Source organism: Hyaloscypha bicolor, assembly GCF_002865645.1.
Source record: "Hyaloscypha bicolor E unplaced genomic scaffold K444scaffold_165, whole genome shotgun sequence".
NCBI classification, from domain to species: domain Eukaryota; kingdom Fungi; phylum Ascomycota; class Leotiomycetes; order Helotiales; family Hyaloscyphaceae; genus Hyaloscypha; species Hyaloscypha bicolor.
This window is the reverse complement of record NW_020194667.1, coordinates 2176814-2204607: the sequence shown is the minus strand read 5'-3', so window position 1 is coordinate 2204607 and position 27794 is coordinate 2176814. Positions and strand designations below refer to the sequence as shown.

Genomic DNA, 27794 nt, shown 5'->3' with positions numbered 1-27794 from the left:
CAAGCATTTCCATATGATTTATCTCTAGACTACTCTTCTACAAACACGCAAAACTTGGAGGACGGCATCATCGTTTTGCGCAGACACCCTCTCCCAACATGCCCCCTGCTTCTTCTTGCTTCACCTAGCTTGCTGTATGCTCCTGCGTCTCAATCGTGTTCAAGATGCTCGCCATGGCTCCCCTCGGCGTGGGGCTCAGCCTTTTCTCTCTTCTGGGCCTGGCTGGTAGGTCGTCCACGAGGCTGTCCTTTCACCGCTGTCTGATCCTTTTGCGTGTGTCAACTGACATGACGATTTGGCTGTAGCCTCACGAGATCGACCAGATCCATGTCTCGCTCCGGCGAAGGACTTCCCAGATAATAACTATGTTGGCATCGAGACTCAAGCCGACATAGAGCTCATCATAAACTGCACAACAATCACTTGGAGTCTTATGATCATGTACAATTCAAGCATCCAAGGAACAATTAGTCTGCCAAATGTGGTCTCATTGTACGGCTTCGACATAATATGGGATACGCCCGCCACTACGATCTCGTTTCCGCGATTGACCACAGTCACGAAGAATCTCTGGCTCAAGACAAACACAATTACAACTCTGGACATCCCTCTTCTGTCTGACGTTGGAGATTCCCTGAATATCAATTTACCGGCTCTCAGCTCTTGGTCAGGAATGGAATCTCTACGAACAGTATATAGGTTCATGATCCCCTACCACAACATCAGCTCGCTGAGCTTTCCGAATCTCACAAGCGTAGTAGAGGCATCGTTCAACTTCAGCTCTTCTGGAGGCTCACTCTATCTCGGCGGGACAGCCAGCCCTGCAGTACTTGTCACAGGAAATGATGATACCAATTTCACCAGTGACCTCCAAAACATGGGTACCACGAGAGTGAGAGGCTGTAACGTTACTCGCATAAACGCCGTGAGCGCGAGCAGTCTTGAAATCGCCGAGAATTTGAATTTGGAGGAGTTCCACGTCCCCAATCTTGTTTCTCTCGGTCCTTATGTCGAAGCAATAACTTACCCAAGAGAGAGTTATGCCGAGATCTACGAGATCAAAGATGCTCCAGGGGCGTCCTATCACGACGTTCTTCTCATTGCAGGAAACCCTGGGTTGCAATACTGGGGATTCCCCAATCTAATAACCATCCATGGCACCTTCGAGCTCATAAACAACGATGGTCTGTTCTTATTCGAGGGACTCCCCGTGGTTGAAACTGTCTCCGGAAATATCACCATGGTTGGAAACATGGGCTCGTAAGTCTTCTTTTTTAAAAACAAGAATTCGACTAACTTTTCTGCTCAGGATTGTCCACATCCGCTATTTTCCAGTTCTTGTCTCTGTGGGAGGCAACATGAACATAACATCTACTTTCCTCGACGTGTGCGACTACTTCACAAGTCTCTTCAATGACGGCTGCTTGAAAGGCAATCTTTACTGCACGGCACGAGGACCGCAAGCTGTCAACCTCACCCATGTGACACCATCGCCCACTCCCGCCGCTGCGGAGCAGAAATCGAGATTCGATAAGTCCAAGATGATTGGCATCGGTTTCGGGGTCGTGATCTGCGGATTTGCTATTTCGTCTGGGATAGCAATCTGGATCATCAAGTTACGACGCTGGTGATCTCTTCTGGCATTGAGCATTCAATACCACCCATGGCCCTCCTCGCCAAGCTTCTCGTTCTTTGGATTAAGACTCAGCATTCTTTGCCCAGGAATGGTCACCCCAGACTGACTCTCAAAGATCCCCGAGATAGCTCTGCGTCCCATGTTGGCAAAAGAATCATATGCCGTCTCCCCCTCGCCATTGATGGCGGCCCATTCCGGACCAATAGGGCTCGACCCATCCCCCAAATCGCACCACCTCGTCACAGTGATAGCCTGCTTAAACTTCACAAGCGGATCATTCTTGTCCTCCGCCAACTTAAGCTCAACCAAATACTCACTCGGACACTCCGGACACCGCCTCATCGGGCGACAAAAGCTACAAAGACTGACAATCGGATTCGGGTTCCTCAGCGCGCCCTGGATCTGCGGACCCCGCTTCATCTGCTGCGCGATGGTCTCTCTATGCTTGGGGATATGCCCCAGCGCGCATTTGCACACGTCCATTAGTTCACCGTCCCGCCAGTGCGCGCACACGGAGAAGTACGGCGTGTAGTCTTCGCGGGAGTAGAGGAGGTGGCGTTGTCCGCTTGGTGGGAGGCCAGGAGATGCGAAGCTGCGAGATGTGACGCGCAGGAGAAGGTGCCCTTTACGTATATAGTACCGCGTCTGATGCGTCCACTCGCTGTAGGGATCTTTGTACCGCCTGCCTAACTCGTTGACGTCTATCCCATAACTTGTCCCATACTTCCTTGCTCGCAAAACTAATTGAACAAACGTAAACGGGAGTGTATGTCCTGGCGTCAACCTCGTTCTGGGAGGCTTATACCCCGGTTTCCCCACCGAGCCGCAGATATACAGAGGATTTATAACGCTGGTCGCTTTGAGCCTTTCTTTCCCCGCCTGTGTTCGCACGTGGTATATCCCACATAGAAAGCACAACAGGTGACCGGGCATCTTGCCATCCATGCCCCCCAGAAATTTGATTTTCTCTCTCAGATTCTCAGGACGATTTAGCTCCTGCCAAGCCCCCGTGCCCAACCTACTCGCAAGCGTTTTACTCGCGTACGCTAGATTTGCTGCATCACAGGGGCTCAAAAAGTCCGCAATCGCGATCCAGAGATCCGCAGGCAGCTTCTCGACATCTCCTTCTCCTGGCGGTCGGTCATCAACTTCCTCTTCCCGTTTCCGTTTCAGCCGTTCGTAGGCGGAGTCTAAGGAGGAGTCTGACTCCCGATGCATCAATCCGTGCAGTAAATCCGTGTCATCTCGCCGCTCGCCCGTTTGCGTGTTGGTGTTGTCTTCTGTCGGGCGATATATCGCGCCGTGGGCGAGGGGACGGGGTTTTGGGTTTGGACTGGCTGGAGAGAGGGTGGAGGAGGTAGATGTGGAGAGGGCGGAGGAGGTAGATGCGGATGTCGATTTGGTTGTGGTTGAGGAGGTGACTTTTTTGAAGGGCTCTGAGGGCGGTGCTTTTGCAAGTTTGGTAGCCGAGCGGGATTTGGTGCGCAATGCGAGGCCGAGACGGGTTCTGAGGCTTGGTTTTGGTGGGGGAGAATCCATTTTGGTGCTGGGAGTGAGGTGAGATGAGGTTCGCTCACGTGCAGATCTCAAGGTTCAGGTGGAGACGACAAGGTTGAGTAACTTGAGGATTTGATCGAGGCGGTTGATGCTCAGACACAGTTCAAGTAAAGGGATTGAACGAAGGCTCAAATGAAGTGAGTTAATTAAGAAGAAGATCCAGCTGGCAGAACGACGCCCTCGAAGATGAATAAGTGAAATCTCAGAGATCTAGAGGTTCTGGTGGTTGATGACGGTGCAGTTGCATCCGAGACCTCCGCAGCGTGGGGTTATCAATCCGGGGAGGATTTATCGGCGCCACAATCGCGTCACCCCGCTCCATTTCAACGTCCTCTCATTTTCTCCTTTCTGGAGGCCTTTCCATCATCGAAACATGTCTCATTGAAATGGAGTCGTCGAATAGAAAAGACAACTTGCTGACAGAAGGCAGAACTCTTCCTGTTTTTCTCGCAGAGCCCTCGTTCCCCACGCTCGTAATTCACAACAACCCTCTACATGCATCAAAGCCTCAAAGGCCAGCATCCCATGAGCTCCCATCTATTTCTGGATACATATAATGAGGATAGCTGGCGAAGGGGTAGAGACCCGAAGGGGTCCAACTCGGAAGTCTATACGCGCCTGGGGCTTTGAAAGATGTGGGAGGTGCAAGCGCCACACCGTATCTGCTATTGAAGCTTGCAAGCGCCTAGCATTCAAAGATATGCATAAGCCTTCGAATGTCGTTATGGCAGTCAGATACCTTGTGATGGAGTGCTTAGCTTCCTAGGCAGCATTCAGAAGCAAATTTCTTTGGAACTCGCCGTTTAATTCAGCCCACCGCTCGGGCATTGCAGACTCAAGTGACGCTCTGTGGGACTTCGGGATGTCTAGTCATTGCCGACCGCATACTCATTCACTCCGTAATCTAAATTGTGAATGCTCAGCTATGTTCACTTTCTTTTCTATATACTTGGTCGCATGTTCTCTTGTTGATTAAATTACAGCAGAAATCCATCAAGGTCAGTTGATCCGTGCCCAAGCCCACCTAATAAACGCCCTCGCATTATCCTTCGATAGCCTACTATCTGGAAACACCAGCCTTCCCTTTCTCTCCACGCTTGACGCTTGAATCGCACCGTTCAGATCCTTTGATCTCTCCGGGCTCCACTGCCAGACGCTGAACCTCACGTTTCTTGAAGTTGTCCATCAATTAGGGGAATGTATACGGGAATCTGTTGTGTTCAAATCAGCTGGCTGCTTGTCACGACTGTGCCCATGAGTGCGTATGCCAGGATTGCACCACCCGGTTCCGGGGCCGGCGCGAGCAGCCGTTGTGCCACTACCGAGGAAAGACCTAATGTTGAAGTGGTTATTAATCAAGGTCCAGCTATATCCGAATACGAGTGGATCTCAAGAGAGAGTTACCATTTCCAATCGTCCCAGAAAATACAATCATCTATCAGCTAGAAGCGTCAGTCTTGCTGAAACCTTCTCCCGCCTTCGCTCCAAATAAAACTTACATTAATCTGCCGCTCGGTCAAGAGTCTCCTACACGCAATTCAACTTTCTGCGATACGTTTCTCGTGGCTATGCTACGTACCACAAACGCTTTCCGCTATTCACAGTCTCCCAGGGATCCACATCGGCGATACCTCCTCAATACCCGGTGGAACTGCATAGATCGTATCTGATGCATCACTCAATGCTTGGCGACGTCCACGTTCGCGATCTGTAACTTGCTGGAATACCGCTTCGGGATTTTCGCGATCCATAGTGTTTTGATTTCGGCCTGATAGAGAAAATTTTTCGTGGAGCTTGAGGAATTTCACTTCACTGTGCATCGGGTATTGGGCAGCCTCCCATTTGCCCATGTATCCAGAGAAGGTTGGCTTTACGTTCCTCCGTCTGATAGCTCTATTCTCGGAGCAGTCTGCCGAGAGGGAAGGGAACCCATGGTGTTCTGCATGCAGCAATACCTGTAAGGCTAGCTGGGTACAAGCTACATCAAGCAACATCACCATGGATCAACAAAACGAAACTTCATGATAAGTGGCTGTCGCGAAGCCACATGGCTTGGAAGAAAGTTTATTCGCTATCATGGAACGGGAGGATTCAACAGCCGAAAAACAAGGGATGCATGGCATGTGAACGAATTAGGCAAGTGGGCTGAGGAACTAGTGAAGCCTATTCGCTAACCCTTTCCTCGCACTCGTATAGGTCACCCGATTTAAGCAACCATCAAATCAGAGGCCATACAGCTCCAACAATATCCCCACCTGTTTATATCTTTGGCTGAGGTAGCATGGACCCTGGGAACGTTTATTTGATCGATGTGCAACAAAACAGAGCCCAGAGATAAGGTTCTGAGGGGCAGGAACAGTCGGTTCCAATGGGTTTGGACCCCGGCTCGCTCGAGTTAACTGTCTGATAAAAGCCAAAAGTATCCCGGAGGACCCCAGCCTTGATGTGGAAGGCATTTCGATATCTCATCCTTTGATTCGTGTGTTCTCTTGCTATTTTTTGGAAGGCACGAATCGCAGAATACACTTGACTTGCTTGGAACTCTACATCGAACAATGCCGCAGTATTCCCAGCCCCTTACGCCACATTCCACAGCGTTCCTTTGGGAACTTCAGCAGTTCCAATATATCCTCCTCATCTGGGTGATTTCTCTCCAGGTAGATAATTACCGCCTGACACTCCATTGTCGCCCGTCGATCAAGCCACCACACCGAATTCAAGACCTTCGCATACCAATAGGCGAGCAACAAGAGTGCCTTCGGGTCTTTCTGTGTCAACAGCAATTTGTATTTCGGATTCATATGACTTGCGAATCCCAGAAATTTGACCAACGTGTCCCGGGTGCATTCAATCGGCATCAGCGAAGATAGCAGCAGAACACTCGTGCGATATGGACAGGCCTCCGCTATCGATTCGTTCTCGAGCTCAAAGACTTTGACGAAGAGAGGTGGGAGATTCGCAATGTTTGGTTCGGAAGGACCACAAAGCTGGTCAAGTCTCACTAGGTCCATCACAAGCCCATGGAAGATGCTTTCCGGTCTCAAGGGATTAGCGATTTCCCAAATGGCCATCTTGTTCTCGCTCATCGCGATCCATTCAAGATCAGTCGGATCTTGTCCTTTGAGGGGCCACGCTTCTTCTGGTGTTGATGCGTCGACGAATGCAAAGGCAATTTGACTTAAGAGGCCTGCTGTTGCCCAAAGAGCGTCTCGGTCATCTGGATGGATTGGGCCGGACAACTTTTGGTTGAACAGAGCGGCGGCTTGAGATAGGTGGAACACTTCTTCTAGTGTTGAGTGTGACGCAGCAGGGCCAGTGATATAGCGATCGTGGATCGCGGTTATGGTCTGAATGACGTGCATCAAGTATGGATGCTGGGACAGGGTCAGTCTTGCTCTGAACACCCAATGGGGATTCTTACCGTGAAGGCAATGCCGAGCGTGCTATCCTGGAAGATGTGACCAGCTTTTGCTGTGCCGATGGATAATGCTGTCCTCTTGAAGAAACGGCCGAGTCGTTCCATGCCCATGCTGTCCAGCCTCAAGGTAAAATCATTGTCTTGAATTACGGGGTATTGAAAACTGGGGACTTTATTCAGGTTGATAAAGGTGTACTTTGTTGTAGGCGGTAGATTCGTCGTGTTGATGATAGTTCCTGTGCCCTCGAAGGACATCTGGAGGTCCGCTGCCTTCCGATCATAGGTACAAGTGGCTCCAAACGCTACACATTTCTTGCATACCGGCTTGGTCTCATCACACTACAGCGGAACATCAGCTGGTTGGCTCTGGGGAGGGACTTTTTACAGTACTTTACCTTCACTCTTCGTATTTTACAGCAAGCACAACCCTTACGAGACTTCCTGTGAGGCTTTCGTCTTCCTTTATTCGTGCTTACCCCCGAACATTGCGGTTCCAGAGTCGTGGTCACCATCTTGCCCAGTTTCTTTTTGAAGCAGAGTTGCAACGGAAGAACGAACTGAAGTTAGTGGGATGGATGGCCGGATAGTTTGTAGCAGGAGCATCGTGAAGGACAGGAGGTTATACTATATGAGGCGTGGTCTTACCTTATCTCCGACTGGGCAGCGTCCTTGCTCGAGTCAGCACGCTAACCACAATTCGTATTCAGGTCAACGTTATCCCGACCGTGCTAACCTACTGAGGCCGCTAGCTACTCTCCCCCCCCTAAATAAATGTAACAGTGGGTCCAAGTGCAGGGGTTTTTTGGTATGGCAACTGGACCGTGCCAGGCTGGTTTTGCGGGGACCCACTGTTACATTTAATTAGGGGGGGGGGAGAGTAGCTAGCGAACAAAACGCGGAAGCGAGTTTTTGGCGCCCTACTGGCCTCCCCTCACCTTATGGGGTTCAAAGGCAGGTTAGTGAGATTAGGAGAGTCAGTTCATTAAGCTTTTTTGCAGAATGGAAATCCTTTCCCAGCACGACAAGGTGAGATGCGAATCTCGAATCTAGGAAACGTCTTCTTGCATAGCCTTCAATCTCTTGATAGTCTGTGATCAATAATCTATGCTTTCATCCTTTCCCGCCTCAAATTGCGTTTGGGGCAACTACATCACTGAGTCGGTTTTCTGCTATCGAGCCACACTTCTGCAGGTGCCCATACTGATCCTCGGTCATAATTCTTGGCGTCGTTTGTCCCGTATAGTTCTAAAAGTGGATGTACGATCAGGCTAATGGGTCTGCCTTCGAGTTGGTCCTCAAATTGATCAAATTTCACTGAGGAATGCGGAATGAGATTTTTACTCTCTGGATGAAACGTTTGCTGGTGTAGGTGTCTCAAAGTGTAACACTTCAAAGTCGCCCTCCTCGTCCACATCATGTAAGAAATATTCGCTGCCATCTGGTATATACTTTGAAGTTTGCTACCAGAATTGGTTTCGGCTCCGTCACGGATCAGATGTCGAGCTGGACCTTCTAAGAAATGTGCAGCTTGCAAGTTTGCAACATTGGAAATCAATTCAGACGTCCAACGATGCAATTCTTTTTCCTGACTTGTTGCATCATCTCTCAGCTGAGGCAGTAAGAGTCTTAATGTTTGAGAGCGCCATATATGAGCCTCTTCTTGGTTTGCTGTGTCGCACAGATTAGTTGTGTTTTTACCATCTCCTAAAGTCCAAGAGTCCTGAACACACTTACCTTGTTCCGTGCGGCTGTATATTTCGTTCAGCAAGCTATCCAGCCCTGATTGAGGAAGAACATCTCCTAGCCCATTTCCCAGAAAGAAAAATGGATTTTTAAAAAAGGTCGTATACACATGGTGGGCGAGTAGGGCGTTCAGAAGAAGTGCAGGAGACCTCGAAGAGGTCAGTTCTTCTGGAAGTCCACCATTGGTCAACACGCAGACTTCCGCAAGGTCATTCAGCAAAGCCGCATGGTCAGCTTCATCAAGTCGCTGAAAGACGGACGAGTCATCTGTCGCCATCCCCTTTCCGACGGACCTCATATCCCTCTTGAGCCTCTCGAGATCACCAATCACTTTGCTTCCCTCAACGGGAAGCCAAGAATCCATCTCTTTGAATTTTTCTTCTTGTTTCTGGCGAAGGAATAAGCTATATTCAGCTTCGACCTTTTCCTTTTCGGACTTGACTTCCTGCACCTTGGCTTCCAATATGCGCGTGCGATGTTCCAGCTCACCTTGGATCTGCTGGATCCCATTCTCCAGACGCTGATTTTGACTTTGTATATGCTCAAGCTGTTGCTCAAGTTTTATTTCCTTTGCTTTCCATTCTGCTTCCTTCTGCTTCACCGCTTGATTGAATGTCTGCGTTAATTCCTCCGCCTGAGCTGGTTCCCCCTTTGATATTTGTTTGCCCGTACCACTTGTTGCTTTTAACTGGTTTGGGGATTGCCCTGCAAGGCTAGGTTTGCGTGATTGCTTTGGGTGTGGGGGTCGTTCCAGGTCTGTACTTGGCGGGTTGGATCTACCAAGGGAAAACAGTCTTTGTATGAGACCAGGAGACTCGTCGACATCTAGGAAAGGGTGGCGTTAGCTCTTGAATTGCAGCACAAATTAAAGTACTCACCAGGTTTTGTATACCCCTGTTCTGATGCCATGTGCTTTGAGTTCCGGACCTGTGGTGGAAACTCTTCATCTTCGTATTCATAGCTATCCGCAGCCGAAGTGTTGGCAACAGATGCATTCTTCCTGGTATGGGATGAATTCGATGGACCTTCCATCATCTGATTAGGCGATGGAAAATCTTTTTCGCCGGTTTTCTGCGAAGTGCGCTGATCTTGTTGGTTCGAGTTGTTCGAAGACATATTGTGTACGTACACCTGCTGCCAAGGCCGCGTTTGAATTAGCACTTGGTTTGCCGCTGCGAGATAATTTACCTTGCTTCTGAGTGTTGTTCAATTCGTCTGTCTCCTAAATTTGGACAATGTAAGCTTTATAATCTTGCAAAAGTATGGAGTGAGTAGCACGATCAAGGGATTAGGTGTTGCGCCTACTGCATTTGGCGGCCGGAGCCCCTGGCTGCGAGCATCCGGCGGTGGCATTGTTTCGGCCAAATGGAAACAGTCAAGCGCTTATTCAGACAGTCGGCAACTGAACAGCGGGTGGAATTGATGAAATGTTGAGGGCTCGTGAAAGGTCTAACGTGCGGGATCGATGGACCCGACATGCTGCCGAAACATTTCGTGGTGCAGATGCAGCCGGAGGTGACACGGTCTCAATCTCACGCCCCTTAGGCCGGCCCGAAACCCTCTGCGAGCGGTTGCATCGTTCTCCACTTGCCTAATTCGTGCATGATTGACCTATCATAGCCAAATCCAACGGTGTGGAATACTCAGAACATATACTCCGTATTGCAAGGAGCGGCAACTCCGAGACGAAACTAAATCCTTCGGGTCGCATTGTGAGGCGGCCAACCTCCATATATCCGTAACATACGTTAGCATCAACCTTCGACATTGACACGGTCCTTCTTCACCCACCTATTGTTGCTTTCATTCACCACCATGAGTTCTCAGAGCACAGGCGACATTCTTTCTGACCTAGTGAAAAGGATGAATGCCATCTCGTCACTCGATAATGTGCCTAAACACAAAATCATCGTGGGAATTGATTATGGCACGACCTTTTCAGGTATGCAGGTTGTATTCTGCTTGAACATTTCCATTTTTAACATTGTTGCAGGTGTCAGTTACGTAACCACGGACAAAAGCAGCAAGAGTAGCGTAGATGATATCAAGATTATCTCGACTTGGCCCGGAGACCCCTATGGATCGTGGAAAACACCAACGAGGATCGCGTACAGCAAAGAGAATCCAAAGATCGGTACCAACAAATGGGGCTTCGAGGTCTACCCCAAGCTTAAATCTTACTCGTGGACTAAACTCCTGCTTGACAAGAATGCAGCCGTAGGCGAACATGACGACCCATCCCTTTCCGGTATTGTAGGCCCTGGGATGTTCCAATTACCTTCTTTTCGCGATGCCCCGGGGGTTTGTGAGGACTTCTTGCACGAAGTGTACCTATATGTATCCAAAATTCTTCGCCAACAGTTGACCGATTCGACTTTTGAAAAAACACCAATGGAGTGCTGGATCACACTGCCAGCTATTTGGTCCGATGAAGCAAAAGCTGCCACTCTCACAGCTGCCAGAAATGCTGGCTTCGGTTGCGAACCAATAGACGAGGTTTTCACCATCGCCGAACCAGAAGCCGCAGCTATTGCAACTTTGAAAAAGTATGCCGAGCCAAATGCTTTGAATCCCATCAAGGTAATTCGTACGTTTATGTATCTGATGATAGGAGTTACTGAACTATTCAGGAAAATGAAAATATCCTCATATGCGATTGTGGCGGTGGGACTGTTGACATTACTACGTACACAATCACGCAGGTACGACCGTACTTAACTTTTGATGAGCTTTGCGTCGGTGTGGGTACGTCAATCTAAGTTCCTCCGAGTACCATGGTCAAGGCCTAACAAATAACATCTGGTAGGTGGTAAATGTGGCTCAACATATATTGACCGCAATCTGCATGCACTACTCTCCAAAAGATTCGGATTGGCATTCGATAATCTTCCCTTCGGGGTAAAGGGCCCTGGTGGAAAGTTAATGAGTTGTTTTGAGGGGTTGAAACGAGACTTTGGGGTTATCGATAACGGCGATGATCGAGAGTTAGGCCCTATCAATCTCGATGTTCCAGAATCTAAGTTCTATGATCCGGAGGATAGAATTGTGAAACTCTCATAGTAAGCCCTTCACCGAATGGAGAACGAGGATCTGATAACTTTCTAGCGAGGACATGCAAAGTCTTTTCGACCCAGTCATTGCCGAGATTACAAGCTTAGTGGGCCAGCAGGTGGAAGAAGCAAGAAAAGTACGAAATGCCACAATCGATGTAGGTTTTCACTGGCCGTATTGACACAAATGGAGAACTTTGGCTGACGCTCGTGAATATTTAGCGAATTATTCTTATCGGGGGATTTGGTGCATCATCGTACCTGAATAAGGCTCTGGCAGATTGGTGCGGGGAAAATGGTTATATTACTCTACTTTGCCCCTTGCATCCGTAAGCAGGTACTACCAATTTAACTACATCCTCCATGCTAATCTGCTAAAGTCAAGCTGCTGTTGTGCAAGGTGCTGCTCTACGTGGTCTTGAAGGAATATCACCTCGTGTGAAGCACGCCCGACGTCACTACGGATTTGCTATTTCGCTGAGTTTCCGTGAGGGGATAGACTCAGAAGATGACGCCTTTTTTTCTAAGTTCGACGAAAACAGGAAGCTATGTCGCGACAGAATGTGGTGGCTAATTTCTAAAGTATGTCTCGTCATTCAAGGATTACCAACAGTCCATTATTCATTTGCTGCTAACAGTAATCGTGCTTAGGGAGATGAAATTACTAAAGAAACAAGCATAACAGCAGATGTTTACGAAATCTACTCACCAGGATCGAGATTTGTGAGCCGATATCAACTATATTCTTGTGCACTCACAGAAGCACCGGATTACTCAACTGATTCTAGTGTGTATTCCATCGTATTCAGCGGTTAAAAGAACAAACTAACCCTCAATAGGGGTGGATCGTGTTGGCAGCATCGAGTCAACTTTCGATGCAGATTTTGATTTTGGCACGAGTACTCAGTGTAGGTACAATAACAAAACCAAAAAAATTGTACATCAATTTTCTTATGATGTACAAGTAAGATTTGGGGATAAGGGTGATAATCTGACATTCAAGAGTATTGTAAATGGTCAGGAGGCAGGCTCAGCAAACATCAAGTTCGATCGATGATAGCGCGGAACATATCGTCTGGTGCAGAACTTGTTCCACCTGCTTGACGTACTATTCGAAGATAGAGGAAAATGTAAAGAGATAAAAATATATTCCAGATCACGTATATTCGTGGATTGCGTTAGTGGCTGGTCTACTGTCACCTTCTGAGCTCCTAGATTCTCTTTTTATCGTCTGCGAACAATATATGAATGTAATGCAGACCCTCAACCTGCCAGAAACTTTTTTCCAGCTCCACCACCCCCACCCCCTCGGTCGGAGCTGAACTTCAGCACATGCGGAGATATCTCAGGGGCTGCCCCTGCATGTTACTTGGTTTCGGTGAAACCAACAGGCGAACAACAACATGTTGGAAACTGCCCTCAACCGTTTCGCCTCGCTCCCCAAGGGCGCATGCAAACCGCTAGTGATTGGACCCTGCAGGTGCATAACCCCGAAGGTGGCACCGGAAATGACAGGGAGGGTGGCCATCTGACCACCATTTATTCGTCTTATTTATCAATGCCAGGCTTCGCTGAAGTTTATTTGGATACGACAAAAAAAAAATTCCCAACTTCACACGATGGCTTCTCCCCTCGATATCAGTGTCTCCGAGGCACGAGCAATTGTCCTCAGAGTTAGCCGCCTCAATGGGTGGCACGAGCCAGAGCTTGAAGCAACTACAGATCCTAGGGTTTTGGAATCTATTGCAAACCTTCGACGACATCTTGCAGATACAGTGCAGACGTGTGTTTCCTTGATATTTTTAGTCATATTATTTTGGCTAATTCCCTCTAGCATTGCAGAGGATATTGGTTCAGTAAGGGGTCGCTTTATTTTGGAGCTGACGCAGAACGTGGAAGATTGCTCGTTCGACGTCGCCAACTCCCACCACCAGACCCGTTGGCTCAGTTTCGAGGTACATCCAGAGAGAATCATTGTTGAATCAAACCAAGATGGATTTGATGAGAATGATGTGAGCCAAATTTGTCGTACTGGGAGAAGTTGGAAAAGGCAGCAGCATGGATTCGTCGGCGAGAAGGGAATTGGATTCAAGGCTGTGTTCCAAGTGGCGTCCAGAGTCCACGTACAGTCCAACGCATTTTCTTTCTATTTCGTGTATCGTAGCGATGGTACGGTAGCGGAGAGGATGGGCATGGTCACCCCGCTTCTCGCAGATGATCCTATTCCATTGGATAGGCGTCCCCTGACGAGGATGACCCTGACTCCGAACAATACTCGCTACGAGAATTTGGTCGCTCACTTTGATAAAGTCCATCCTACGTTGCTTCTATTCTTGTCCAAGATCCAAGAGATCAAAATTACGGTTCACAGGCAACCCGGGGGGAAAACCATCACCACTTTCAGTAAGGAGGCGCCATCGGAGGCTACACCAGCCAATTTGACACTTCTGATTAAAACGGTCGAGGAAGAGGTCGAAGTATTTGGCATGGAGCCAGAAACCTCGCGGTACTATATTTTCAGATATCAGATAACAGATCTGTCGGAGGATGAGGCCCGTCCAGAAAGAAATGGATGTGAACTGGTGTTGGCATTTCAGGTGGACGACAGTGATCGCCCTATGAAACCCACTCAATATGATGTTTTTGCATATCTTCCGGTTGGAAACTTTGGCTTCAATGTAAGTTTCATGGGATGAGAAATTTACCTCTGCTAAAACAGTTAGTTTCTGATCCAAGCCGATTTCATCTTGCAAGCAAGCAGAGAAGAGGCTCAATCTGACTCTGAGTGGAATAAGGACATCCTATCTGCAATTGCAGACAGATTTTGCAATGCGGTACTTGACTTCTGCAGCAGAGATGGCCCTCTACGGTACCGCTGGGTCGAATATTTACCTTCCGGAGCAGCACTCCAGACGCACCATTTTTGGAAAGAATTGTCTCGCAAGATTATTGACCGACTAAAGAATGCAAATATTCTTTACCTCCATGGGACTTCAGAGCTTCGAAAACCGGAAAATGTACGGACACTTCCTCCTGCGTACTTGGATGAAAATGGGTCACCCCTCTTCAGAGATCGTCCAGGTAGATATAGTAAATACCTATCGCTGGAATATGGCCCCGAAAACACCAACACGCTGAAGGAGCTATTTGAAATTAGAGACATTGAGGATCTTGCGATGTGTCACAGAATCAAACATGACTTGAGATGTCCTGATTCGAGGATGAAGAGCGGCGAGACCTCTCATAACTGGCATAGTCGAGCGGCTCATCTCATTATATCTATGCTGCAACGATCCCGAGGCACTGATATCGAGACAATGGTCTTCGAGGATTTGGAGTTGATACCATTGAATGACGGACGATGGGTGACTGCTGCAGAGACCAATTCGTACTTTCCAGCAGAAATTGGGCCTGCAATACCTCAAGATATAGTCATTACGATTGATCCTGAAAGTATTGTAAATGAAACTCGAGAGCAACTGTTTGAAGACCTTGGCGCCACGGAATGCCCGCCTGATGAAGTGATTGGCAAGATATGGAGAAAATACTCGACGCGGAACGGAGCAGCAGACCTAGCCTCGTCCAAATTGCATTTGAGTTACTTGTACTGGCACGCTGAAGATATTTCTGATCCAGGATTTTTACATTTGTGGATTTACGACGAAAACGAAAGGAGGATCAACACTCGGAGAACCGACGTACCGGTGTACCTGCCATCCGAAGATGAATATGGACCTCATGCGCTGTTCAGGGGAGCATTACCTGAACTACCAGTTTCATTTCTCAACTATGAGTATTTGGACTTCGTTTCTCCCATAACTCGGCAAACTCGCCAGCATGGCATGAGCTGGCGGGACTGGCTCACACGGGCTCTGGTAATCCGCGATGTCCCTCGCCTAAACTTCCGCGCAGGCTCACTGTCGACTGAATTCCGACACATTCTTCAACATAGGCCAAATAAAATTGTTGGAACTTTGAAGACGCACTGGGCAACTTATAGACCGGAAATGACGGACTCAATAAAAGAGGAGATTAAAACAGCAAACGTCCAATGTTGGGGTGTTTCGCCCACGCAACTTAAGTTCACTTACTTTCCAACGGAAGGCCTGATGAATGAGTCTGCAAGCCTTGGAATAGTATCACGATTCCCGTTTCTGGACCGCGATACTCTTCTTGGCTATACGGATTCGCCTGAGGACTGGGCTTTCCTTGCGAGATTTGGAGTACAGTTCGAGGCAAATATTACCTTTTACTTGGAAATTCTACGCCAGCACGAGAGTCGGCTACAAAATGTTTGGAACTGGGCCCGGATTCATATTTTAAACACATATTCATCAATCTCAGATCACTACAGTGAAAGGAACAGGCAAATTATCGTGTAAGTCAGGTGTCCGAGTTCAGATATAGCCAAAACTCATAACTTATAGGGAAGCATTTCATCGAGAAAATCTGATACTCGATCCATCTTGTTTCCAACCAAGATCTTCTGGTCCCAGATGGATTGATATAGACAATTGCGTTTGGGAAGGTCCTCAAGATGTACTAGATAAAACGCCCTTACATTCTCTCTCAGATTACCGAACCAACCGAAAAATAGCTCGCCTCTTCCATGGAGAAATTCTACAAATCCAAAATGCAGACTGGAATGATTACAAACGCACTCTATCGAAGCTCAAAACAAACCCGAATCCTGTATGGAATGTAGGTGATAGAGCTCAGAGGCTCTACAGGCTATTTCTAGAAAGCCCATTGAGTGATGGAGAATGGGATTCTATACGGTGAGTAAAATCGCTCCTGTAACTCGGAATAGTTTCTAACGACGAAATAGCAATGCCTTCGAGGATGAAGGACTGATCTATGTTCCTTCTATAAACCAGTGGTATCCGCCATCGCTGTGTCTCTGGAGCAGCCCAGTGCCAGTTGAAGGCAGGGCAGTCATTGGTGCCGACTATCCTGAAGGTCTTACAGACTTCTTTCTTACATTTTTGAGAATCTCTCCGGCTACATTACAAACACTCGTGGAAGCACTTAGGTCTTTGGGAGAAATCCGGTCCTCAGTGGAGAGCATCAAGAAAATGATCAAAGCAATTAACAGAAAAGATCCTGAACAACAAGATCTAGAGCCTCTTGCGACCTGCAATGTCCTACCAATCAGAAGACACGTCTCACATGGTAGTATAACTCTAGGGAACCTTCAGGAAACCTTCGCTATCATTGATAACACAAAACTTTCAGCTATCTTCCAGGACCATGTTGATCTTCTGGAATTTTCTCTGGAAGAAGTCCACGAATTGGCACCGTTTTTAGGGGGTTTGGGGCTGCAAAGCAAGTATTTGTCACGACTGTGCACAACACAAACTTCATGTGATGAAAATGGCACGGCTGATGAGAGATTGACACGAAAATTCACAGACAGGGCATACGAGATCTTGCGGTAAGATTAAAAGTTGTAAGTTCATTAAATTACACTAACAAATGTAAAGCATTGCTGTCTCCCATCGAACTCCAAAGGCCTCCAGGTCGTTATATGACCGGCTTCTAGCTTCTTCAATCCTGAAAACAGACATGATTTCAACAACGCACACCCTACACCATACCAATGGAGCTACAACTGGACCCATACACGGAAATACTGGTCATGTGCATATTCGAAATCAGGAAAATGGTTGGCAGATCTTTGTTCCAACTCTACGATCTAACAGAGAACTCTGCTATCAGATACATCTTCCGGAGGCTCTGGCAACAGCCATCGAAATACCCACATCTTGCAGAGAGCATATTAGCTTCGTTTTGAATAACAGCATCTCCATCATAAATGACCTCTTGGAAACCGTCGGCATTGGACATGTCCCAGGCATTGAGGCATTTCCTCGAAGTTTAGTCTACTATTCAGATGGAGAGGAAGAAGAGGAAGAAGTAGTAGCAATTCGGGAGGGAACGTCTAGAGTCGTTGCCGGCGAGTTCTTTGGCGCGTCCCAAGTGAGTCGAATAGGTGTCGCGATACCCGAAGGCGGTTCTACTCCGCCATCGAACATCTCATCTCCACAGCAATTCTTCGAGCCAGAGCCCGACAATATCCCCAATATACCCATTCAAGGAATATTTGGTAACGTCGACGCATACACGCAGCTTCTTAGCCATGTCATCCGCCTCGCAAGACAGACGAGCTTACCACAAAGTACTTTCCCAACAGCGCCTGGCAATGGACAATATCTTCTTGGATACGACCACCAAGCTGCATTTGGTGTTAGAGTATTAGATCAAATGAGACATGACAATAAGATTGGGGCTGCTGGGGAGCTATTTGTTAGTATTCCACCCAAAAGATCATCCCAACAGCTTTGACATGAAACTTTGTAGGTGTATGAAATACTTCTGAATACCCTCGAGCCACTTTTCGGCGTAGGGAATTGGAGAAGTACAATCCGCCAACTAGTGACAGTCCACCCCAATTACCGTGGTATGGCCTCGTGGGATGAGCACGAGACATCCGACATCGTCTACACGGACACCAATAGCCACTTGACCAGACTGCTTATCCGGCTTGGCTACCTGGATATCATTTGGAATGAATCCGAACCAGAATACTTCATTGAAATTAAAACAACTACAGGAAACTGCGCAGATCGCTTTTTCATGAGTTACAATCAGTACAATATGGTACGTTTGGCATTTTCTAGACTTGGAATGAGCTAATGATTACAGATGCAAGAAAAGGCGCTCCGGCCAGGACATACTTCTCCCCAGATTTATCTGATTTGCAGAGTATATGATCTTGGTAAGGACAGTATGAACTTGAAGATTTATGTCGATCCAGAGGCACATCGGCAGAGGGGTGCATTATTATTTGCTGCGAATTGGACCGTGAGAGCCGCGCCTGAGCAAAGAATCCGATCTTGAGATAATACATGAAGTGGATTCCCGCGATGAATATAACTTATGCCAGAAGTGGTTGTGGGGATGCTTCAATTGCTCAGAACATATTCTTAATACAAACAGGTTTGGGGGAAATTATTTTGCTATCAGGCAGCTGGATTGAACTATATTCACTGTAAAGATGCTAGGGCGCACTGGGCCATAAAATAGGGGTCTGAATGTTGATTGATTTCTTGAACCATATCTAAAGGGGCAAGAGGCTCTTACTTAAACGCTTTAGCATTCCTGTATGAGGGAATTTATAAATATATACCCTCGATTCTCCCAAAGACTTTTCATTTCTCAGTATGGTAAATCTCTCAATGCCAATATTGCTTGATTCGAATTCTAGAGTACCGCCCACGCCAGGCCTAAGAGATATATTAGTCTCTTTTAAGGCCGCATATATCTTTTCATGCCTTGTATTCCCAATACTTTATATCGCGATCTCCGTGCATTTGGAGTGGCCACTGGAGACTTGCCTCCGTACTCATTCACAGTCAAGAGTCTTTGATTGTCGGTCGCATTGATCCAGTTGACTTAGTCAAGAGTATGCCTTGAATAAAAAGGCAACTGAGGTTGAGGGATGAGCAGAAATAATGTCAATGGGACGAGCCGCAGTTAGTTTGGATTTGGTCAATGTTGTTATAGACTACTTTTCTAAAATCAAAAGTTCAATTTGAGGTGACTAAAAGGCACCCCATACCTCGGACTATATTGCGGTTGTACAGAGGCAGTTCTCTTGGAGTTTCTGTAGCATGATTGATATAAATTGAAAAGCCTGCTGCAAAGACTGCAAAGTCCCCAAAACATAATCCTGAGTCAAGTCGGCCATCCTACATTCGCTTCTGCTTCCCCGAATGTCCTGGAGCTAGTCGAATCAAGTTGGCTGCGAAGATAAGTTTTGACTATACGTATTCTGAGGTTGAAGCGTGGGCAGATTTTTCATTTCCATTTTCGGTGTGATATGGGGTTCCTCCCACAGTCCGGTTCTCGAAGACATTGTCTGCATCTACTATGTGGTGTCTTGTCTCGTAACTAGGGAACTTCCAGGTCGGTACCCTCTTTTCGAAGAGCTCATCCAGTTGTTCCAAACTTCTGCCCTTTGTCTCCGGGATGAAGAAAAAAATCCAGATTGCGAGAACTAAGTTGCTGCCGCCCCAGATGTAACCGTACTTGGCCCCCCAATTTAGGGCTGTTGGGTTGAGGAAATACGGTGTGCAGAATGAACAAAGCCACCCAAAGACGAAGTTGAGTCCGTTTGCAATGCCAACAGTCTGGGATCGAAGCCGTTGAGATGGTGTCTCCGAAGTTATAGCCCATAACACCGGGCCTTGGCCGAATCCATAAACCCAAGTGAAGGCGATGCTAAGTGCGACGAGGACTTTGCCCGTTTTTGGTGCGAACGATGTTCCCTCGTCGTGGGCAACCCCCATGCCAAACATCGTTAGTGCAGATATGACGGAGCAGACGAGAAGTAGAGGCCGACGACCGAAGAATCTCATCGCAGGGAATGCTCCTAGGTTTCCGGTGAGAGCAATGGCGAGTCCAACCATAACCCATACAAAGGGACTCCCAATCTTGGCCTGGACATAAAAGTAGACGGAATAGCCTGCTAAGAAGGGGACGCCTGTCGCTGTTTGGCCAATGGAACATCCAAAGGTGATCATCGTTCGGCGAAGATCTGGCCCCGTGAACATGTCCATGAGTCGTGCTTCTTTGTGTAGCTCCACCTCCGTGTCCCAAGCATTCTGTATATCCGCGATTTCCGCAAGAATGCGATTCATGTCACTAATGCCTCGCGTTTTCTGGATTGAGGAAATTGCAGCGTTATGTTGTCCACGAGATATGTAATATCGAGGGGTGTCAGGTAGGGCGAGTAGAAGGAGAGACATCAACACCGGAATAGGATACATCACCGCCAGTGGGATCTGGTAGGACTTTCGCTCGAGTTCCTCTGAGGTATAGTTCTCAATGAGAATGCCGATGAGTGCTCCGAGAGTTGTGTGGAAAGTAACTAAGCCAACGACAGACCCACGGAGATGTGCGGGTGCGATTTCGCTCATATATGTGACCGAAAAGGTGAGGAAGAATCCATTAGAAATTCCAAGTAAGAATCTTCCAGCGTAGAGAGCGCCGATAGTTGTGGGACCGATTTGAATGGAGATAGCAATAATTCCAATCGCACAAGCAATCCATAATCCAACTCGGCGGCTGGCCCGAGGGCCCAAGGCGTAACATCCGAGGGCAGCAGTCAACCCACCTAAATTCATCAGACTTTGAATGAGTCGCTGAACTTTGGTTGTAATCTGGTAACCGATTTGGCTCGTTGGCTGTAAAATCATATCAGCAAAGGGGCAGAAACTGTTGTCAAGAAATAGTTGTAATAAATTTCATATTGCAAATGAAAAGGGGCGTGAAAAGAGGGAAAGTTCTTTCACGATACCAACCTACATCGGGATATCCAAATATGCGAAGAAAGCCAGCCATACTCTGAAAGCCAGACACTGCCGCAGAATCGTACCCATACTGAAACTGAGCAAACCCGATGAGGAAGCAGATGAAGATGACTCTTCTCTCCTCCCAAAAAGTTGTGAGGCGAACTTTTCTGGATTCGTACATACCTTCCATTTTGAAGTGATATTCCGAAATGCTCTCAAACCTGCTGATACTAATGGCAATCGGCAGAAGGCGCCTTAATGGACTTTATATATTTGCTTTCCTGACGCTTGCTAATTTCCATACCGCTGCGGCTTACGAAGTAATTTGGAGGATACAGAACCTGGGGTAAATGCATCCACCAACTGCAACAACTGCCGAGCCTTCGTGCGGTAGAATGCAACCGAGAAAGTTTCATCACCTTTCCGAAGAATTGAGGAGACTGTTGAGGCGCCCTGTGGAAACATTCCAGGACACAATGACAGCATAATATGCTGAGGGCTTTGTAAGTTTTGGTCCGATTTGATTGTAAGATTATACCTGTTGTGGAGACGTGGGAAGGAAATCCGGTACCACGGCGATGTCCCACCTAGACAGAAAGTACCCAAGCACCCCTTTCTGGGGTTTGGGAAAATATTAGAGCCGGTTACCGCGCCCCGGCCCCCCGCCTTCATTGGCCAGCCACCCCGGGAAGATAAAGCCGATAGACGAAATTCTTGGCTCCCTAGCGAGAATCTGGGGGATGCGAATAGGGCTTAGTCGGTCCGATCTAAAAATAATAAAATAAAAGGAAGTCTACTATAATACTAATTAATATAAATTGTATTAATTAGAATTATTATATATCTTGTAGTAAATAATTCCCCGGTCGCCGATTTTTAATATCTTTAGTATTGCGAGAGTTATAAAATACTATTTTTATATAAACTTATATAAAACTTTTGCATTTTATATAATTAAAAAATCACGTATTATATATTATTCGAGGCCGCACGTAATTAGATTTATAGACTTTTAATACTTTATATTTCCTTTAATAATAACTCTTAATATTTAAGCTTTTATAAGTTTAAGTTTAATATATTATTTATTTAAATATATATAATTTTCTTAAAATATTTTTGCGTTTTATATTATTAAAGACTAAGAAAGTCTAAATTATTTATATATTTTAAAATTTAATTATATTATTTTTATAATTTATAATAATTTAATATTAAAAATAATTATAAGACTTTTCTATTATTTATTTATAATTTCAATAAGAAATATACTTTTTATTAAATAAATTACTTATTATAAATACTTATATTATATATTATTATTATTTAATTACCTTATTCTTTTATTAAGCCTTGATTTATAAAAATAATTACTTATAATTATAAGTTCTAATATAAATTTTATTAAGAATTATTAAAGAAAAAATAAGTAATTTATATATATATTTAATATTATTAGCTTTTTATAAAATTGACTTTATAAATAAACTAGATTTAAAATAAAATAATTAAATATATATATTTATAAGTTATTTCAAGTAATTAGCTTTTTAATTAAATATTAAATATATAAATTATAATAATACTATATATAAATAAAATTTAAATTCGTTTATTTATAATATCTTTTTAAATAAAGTTCTAATTATTTAATTTTATTAAGTAATGAGATAATAAGTTATTTATACTAATATAAATTCGAGATTTAAATAAACTATTATTAAAACTATTTTAATAAAATCCAATTTTAATAATTCTAGAAAGAAGTAAATAAAGTTACTATAGTCGGTCCGATCCAAAAGCGACAAAACGGTCGCTCTTTTATGCCCATAATAACTTTTTAACCACAACCCTAATTAATTTATATTAAGTAATACGATTATAGAATCGAACCAAGCGAAAAATACCTATTAATCAGATTTTTGATACAATTTGTGGTTCATTAATAATTGAGGCTTAAAGTATACGGACCCTTTTTACTTTTTTGATTTTCCCCTATACAAAACGCGAATATATTTGCTTGCTAAGGTCACGTGAGCCCGTATTTCAGGGGGAGATCGCGGCATCTCACTAGCCTTATTATTAATACAATAATAATAATTAAGCCCTATAAGCTTAAGTAAACCTTCCTAAATACTAAATATAGCTTTTTCTGGTACTATATATATTATATATATGATAGGGCCCTAATTATATAAGTTTCAAGCTAACTTTTGGCCGAACTAAATCCATAAACCTTACTTATTATTTAGCTATCTTCTTTCTCTTACTTTTATATATTATCCCATTCGTTTATTACCTTTTTAGATATTATTCTATGGCATTTTTGCTTCCGTATATACCAAGCAGCTTGTTTAATATATAATCCCTTCCGATATACATCCATTTAGCGGAATGTAAGAAACTTACTAGTTTATTCCACAAGTCTCTGATCTCGCTATATAACTATAGGCTTCTCCAAAATAATCGTCTCATTACCACTAATAAAAAGCTTCTGCTGAACCCAAAAGAGTATCGAATCTTTAAGCTCCACTTTATTATTTGGTTTAATATCTGAGTTATAAGAATTATCCTCTATATTAGAGGGATTCCCATGCCGTTCGTTAATAGTCGCTTGGATTACAGCTTCTTTAGCTAGGGTAAGAACTGTGATTGAATCAAGAGTTGAATCAGCTCGCTTGCGCTTCTGAAGGCTTACAGAGGTAGCCATTGGAAGTATTCAAAAAGGGCACTTGATTGGGTTTGTGGTTGTTGAGATATTAATATAATTATGGAAGAACGGTCAACTTAGGGGGGCAGTTACGTGACAACCAAAGTAAAAAAACGATCATACAAAACGCGAATATATTTGCTCGCTTAATCACGTGCATTATAACTTCCTTAATAATAAAGATATTATAATTTTGAGAACATAGAATTAATTCCTAGAGTATATAGTATAGTTTTAATTAATACGATTTATATCAATTAGTGTTGTGGTGGGGGGGGGGTTTTTTTTTGTCGCTTTTGGATCGGACCGACTGTACTCGGTTTTTTTTATAAAAGACCTCAAAAATCCGTAGCATTTAGTTAAATTATAATATCTGTAAGAGCATTAATTTAAGAGACTTCGACTAAGAAACCCCTTAAACCATTCTTTATTCTCCAAGTCCCCTCGTTCCTTGGGGGTAGTTTCCATCATTCCATGAAACGATTCGTAACGCCACGAGCTTTGATTGCTATGCTAATAGTCCTCCTCGAAAGGACTGAATTAAGTACCATGCTTCTCCACCACAGACATGCATATTATGGAAACCACGCCGTTTGTAAAGCTGAACCTACACCCAAAAACTGCTGAGACCTTCCAGGGTCTCATCCAGATGATAACCATCTCGGCCCTACATTGACATTCCAGAGTTACCACTACTCTTTTGCTCTTTGGTAGTGAGGTCGTTCCGCTTTGGTGGATGCATACTGAGGGCCTGGTCGATTGTCGAAACTAGAGCTTTCGTCGTCTCCCTCAAAGACTGCAGGGTATGATACATATCCTGACTGTACACAGAATAGTCTGTAAGTTCTTGTCGTAGATCCTCGATCAGTTTTTTATTGCGTTGTCGATGGGCGATTTGAGAGTTGCGGTTTTGTTGGCGTCTCTTCTCCGTGTCCTTGGTTGAACTGATATGGCCGAGCTTGAGGGTTTGGAAGTTTGGTTCAAAATCTAGGCTGGGAGTACGACTCCTGTCTTGACTTCTTGGCGAATATTCGGAGCCGGGCGGGTACCATGCTGTAGTGCTCATCTCGGCGGTACTGCTTGTTAATGGAGAAGAAATTTGAGTACATTGAGCGCCTGCCTGTTTATCATTAGTCAATTTGGCTATCCGCTGCTGGCTCGAAGTTATACGCACGGGAGATTGATATCCCAATGACAATAGGTCGTAATCGGTTTCACAATGAAATGGTTCCCAGTATTGGTACTGCTGACTATTTGACAGTTGATCCGCAAAGAAATTCTGACAGCCTTCTTCCGCCATGGTGGATTATGCTGCTCCGTGTGTCTCGTTGAAGTTTAATGAGCATCGATTTCTTGTCCGACAGCTTCAACTTCGGAAAGGTGATACTCTATTATATAAAACTTTTGAATTGTTACAAAGGCTTGCCTGTGCAAAAAGCACTTTGCTCTACGACTGCACAGTAGAGACCCGCACTGTCTCTTACCGGAAAGAATGGCTTTTTCGTTATGGTTTGTGAATTGATTTGGCGCACCTTGAAAGCAAATGTCACAAGAACAATGAGAGGCTGACAACAGCTCTCCCTAAAGTCAGTAACAAGGAAGCCTGCCCTTCAATATACGTGCATTTGGGATAATGAAGCCAAGTATGGGCAAAATAGGACATGCCGGACAAGAAAAAGCAACGTGAAGGACCAGTAATGGGACCGAGAAAAAGCAATGGTGTTCTCCGTTCGCCGACGGAGGTTGCAGAAACCCCCGTTCAAGGCTTTATCCAACTATCTCCGTTGTCTCTCATTACATCAGTGCGATAACATTGTTGGCCCAAAATGGCTTAGGTCGTGTGTAACGCAACAATTCGCATGCCCCAGTCGGGATTCCCGCCTGAAGCTGGTTGGCTAACCTCACGCCATCTCATGCAATGCGATTACGCGTGCAAGGAACAATAGTGAACCGAAGCCCCTTTCCCGCTTTGAGCCGGGTACTCCGTGACGACGGGAGAGGTAAGCAACAGTTGCTTGGGTCAGTAAACGGAGCGTGTTAGCCTCATTGAGGAGCTGATTCATAGACGTAGCCAAGGATCTCAGTACCAGACAAAACAGGACAACAGCGCGGGAGAAAGTGACCAATCCAAGGACGGCGATGATTGTATGAAAGCAGGGAAGACTTGAGTCAGGAAATCCTTTGCCAGAATTGGTTGCTGATGACAGCTCACAGAACAAAAATGGGTAGACAGAACACCCCTTGCAGACCAAACATGGAAAATGGTTGGAAAGACTGTGGTAACATGTCCTGCTTTCTAGGGATTCGAGTTTGTGCCGAGACGGGAGTGGGTCAGCCTCAAGGAACACCTCGAAATATGTTCTCGTGCAAAAAGCAAAAAGCCTAGTGCAGGATATAAAGCATCGTCAAAACACACAGTTCCCCTTGTTCATTACTCTAAAAGATGGGAGCAACACAAGGTAGCTTCGGAGTTGACATCACCCCAAAACGCCATTTTCGCAACAAATTTCAACTCCGAGTCCAACGCTTGGGCCGGCGGGGGGGGAAGTCTTTTATTCCCTTTTATACCTTGCCTATCGACAAAGACGGCAATTCCTACTTCTTGCTCAGTCAACTCATAACACCGCATTCATCTCCCCTACCTGCTAAAGTGGTGCACAGCTTGAAGATATCCCCATTCCGCCGACAGACGGGCTATTTCACGTTATTTTCAACCCAGATAATCACGCATACTTTGTGCTCTCACAAAAGAGGACGTCATCACTTTTGCCAGCACAGATGCTGTCCTCCTGCATGTGGCCCTCGCACACTCTGCCTTGGCATTGTGTAACACCACAAGAACTGAATCAAAAGCTGAAAGAGCTTATCATACTGGTCAGGCCATCCGTTTGGTAAACAAGAGAATCGCACACTCCCCTGGAGAAGGCCCCAGATGCAACGGTCTTGATTGTTAGATTGTTACTTTAGTTCGAGGTAAGGCGTGCCCTTGTTTTGCTGTCATTTGCGACAAAAAAACTCTTTGTTCCAATGAAGCTAGGTCTTGTCACGTTTGGTCGAGAGTATTAAAATCCATTTGGATATCCTCGAAGCGCTTGGGGGTGGGGGTTGGATTAGTTGCGGGTCTCATATAAGAAAAGACCCCTATCCAAGTCACGACTATTACTTGAGCGTGTCCAATATCTTCTTTTTCGAGCAATCGGCGGTTGGATTGTAGTTCTTCAAATCAATTGGCTTCAGAGCGGCCACCTGCCACATGACCTCCTTGGAGCCACCATCTGCGGAACTGAACCGTCGGCCCCAATGCATCCTCCTTCCCCAAGTTTGAGCTCGTAAACTTGATACTCACACTCAATGGCGCGAGATTCCTCAGAGGAACGTCTTGATATCTTCAAATTCCGCGGATGGAATCCGACCTCGCTTCAGGTTCCGTAGGTGCCTAAGGGGCTTGGCAAGTCACCTGCCTTACAGTGACATGGATGGTTGCACTGCCACGGGACAGACTACTTATTGCGAGGAATCTGCCTCGCAGGAGCTGATGTGCGGAGTGGGAATGACTTTGTTGCTTTCTTATCCTTTCCTCCTCGCAGCTAAATAAATCTTCATTTCATTTCGTCTCGACTTGTAAGGCACTCTATAGTATTTCCTTGGCTATTTTTGCTTCAGCACTCTCGCGTGCTACCATGGATCCAACAACCATTCAGGGAGGGGATGATAACCCTCCACCATATCATCCAGGCAATTGGTTCTCGGGTGGCTCCTCTCAACCTTCCTCAAGTAGCAGTCAACGTGCCAACAGCATCCGTGATCAGCTACAGCGGATGAACACAGTCTCGTCGACCTTCAAGGCAAACCAGGAACCCGCTAATCCGATAGCCGAAGGAATTCACAGTGATCTGGTCAGACTGCAGGAGATTATTCTTGAACTCCGCCTTGGTGGAAAAGATGGAGGGAGTGCCAAGGGCCCAGCAGCAGAAAATGGCATCCCACACGAATTAGAAAAACAGATAGAAGAGCTGTTCGACCAGGTTCGGAACAATCTACGTCTTGCCGGGGATGAAGATGAACAGATCCTCCGAGGCAACGACGTTCATCGCCGCAATGCTTCGGGCGAAACTGCACTTCACATCGCGGCACGGAAGAGGCCAGTAGATTTGTCACGGCCTGGACAAGCTGTGGAAGTGGAAATGTATGTGTTTTGGTATGAATATGTATGAATGATGGTGCCCTAATGGCGGTGAAGAAGCTATATATATGCCTGTGCGCAGCACGTGACAAGATTTGAATTTAATTCGAACATTCCTCAATCTTGGCGCCTCGCCGTTAG

The 27794-nt window shown here is 45.7% G+C and overlaps 9 protein-coding genes across 9 annotated transcripts; 4 read left to right on the top strand and 5 right to left on the bottom strand.

The window, feature by feature from the left end:
• Positions 1–164: 164 nt before the first annotated feature.
• Positions 165–1264, top strand: K444DRAFT_636021 (uncharacterized protein; the record flags this gene model as incomplete). Its single annotated transcript, XM_024883947.1, has 2 exons — positions 165–225; positions 306–1264. 2 exons carry the CDS (start codon positions 165–167, stop codon positions 1262–1264), a joined length of 1020 nt encoding a protein of 339 aa, XP_024730028.1.
• Positions 1265–1651: 387 nt separating this feature from the next.
• Positions 1652–3175, bottom strand: K444DRAFT_636020 (uncharacterized protein; the record flags this gene model as incomplete). The annotated part of the gene is made up of 1 exon (XM_024883946.1): positions 1652–3175. The coding sequence occupies one exon, from the start codon at positions 3173–3175 to the stop codon at positions 1652–1654; it is 1524 nt and encodes a 507-aa protein (XP_024730027.1).
• Positions 3176–5392: 2217 nt separating this feature from the next.
• K444DRAFT_619788 (uncharacterized protein) lies at positions 5393–7435 on the bottom strand. The gene is made up of 3 exons (XM_024881577.1): positions 7007–7435; positions 6615–6950; positions 5393–6567 (listed from the first exon to the last, which is right to left on the bottom strand). The coding sequence occupies exons 1-3, from the start codon at positions 7121–7123 to the stop codon at positions 5737–5739; spliced, it is 1284 nt and encodes a 427-aa protein (XP_024730026.1). The 5' UTR covers positions 7124–7435; the 3' UTR covers positions 5393–5736.
• Positions 7436–7761: 326 nt separating this feature from the next.
• On the bottom strand, positions 7762–9470 carry K444DRAFT_647136 (uncharacterized protein; the record flags this gene model as incomplete). The annotated part of the gene is made up of 3 exons (XM_024885297.1): positions 7762–8279; positions 8346–8901; positions 9282–9470. 3 exons carry the CDS (start codon positions 9468–9470, stop codon positions 7762–7764), a joined length of 1263 nt encoding a protein of 420 aa, XP_024730025.1.
• Positions 9471–10113: 643 nt separating this feature from the next.
• Positions 10114–12590, top strand: K444DRAFT_600541 (Hsp70 family protein-like protein). Its single transcript, XM_024878625.1, has 9 exons — positions 10114–10296; positions 10348–10934; positions 10985–11099; positions 11161–11413; positions 11460–11562; positions 11627–11733; positions 11785–11986; positions 12056–12191; positions 12244–12590. Exons 1-9 carry the CDS (start codon positions 10170–10172, stop codon positions 12459–12461), a joined length of 1848 nt encoding a protein of 615 aa, XP_024730024.1. The 5' UTR covers positions 10114–10169; the 3' UTR covers positions 12462–12590.
• Positions 12591–13000: 410 nt separating this feature from the next.
• Positions 13001–18605, top strand: K444DRAFT_656329 (uncharacterized protein). The gene is made up of 8 exons (XM_024886076.1): positions 13001–13187; positions 13239–14082; positions 14128–15782; positions 15832–16182; positions 16233–16838; positions 16888–17710; positions 17765–18064; positions 18110–18605. The coding sequence occupies exons 1-8, from the start codon at positions 13024–13026 to the stop codon at positions 18302–18304; spliced, it is 4938 nt and encodes a 1645-aa protein (XP_024730023.1). The 5' UTR covers positions 13001–13023; the 3' UTR covers positions 18305–18605.
• A 409-nt stretch (positions 18606–19014) lies between these two features.
• Positions 19015–21311, bottom strand: K444DRAFT_600534 (general substrate transporter). Its single transcript, XM_024878624.1, has 2 exons — positions 20774–21311; positions 19015–20652 (listed from the first exon to the last, which is right to left on the bottom strand). The coding sequence occupies exons 1-2, from the start codon at positions 20948–20950 to the stop codon at positions 19228–19230; spliced, it is 1602 nt and encodes a 533-aa protein (XP_024730022.1). The 5' UTR covers positions 20951–21311; the 3' UTR covers positions 19015–19227.
• A 2826-nt stretch (positions 21312–24137) lies between these two features.
• Positions 24138–24770, bottom strand: K444DRAFT_636014 (uncharacterized protein; the record flags this gene model as incomplete). Its single annotated transcript, XM_024883945.1, has 1 exon — positions 24138–24770. The coding sequence occupies one exon, from the start codon at positions 24768–24770 to the stop codon at positions 24138–24140; it is 633 nt and encodes a 210-aa protein (XP_024730021.1).
• A 2250-nt stretch (positions 24771–27020) lies between these two features.
• On the top strand, positions 27021–27781 carry K444DRAFT_619782 (uncharacterized protein). The gene has a single exon (XM_024881576.1). The coding sequence runs from the start codon at positions 27151–27153 to the stop codon at positions 27682–27684; it is 534 nt and encodes a 177-aa protein (XP_024730020.1). The 5' UTR covers positions 27021–27150; the 3' UTR covers positions 27685–27781.
• Positions 27782–27794: the final 13 nt, after the last annotated feature.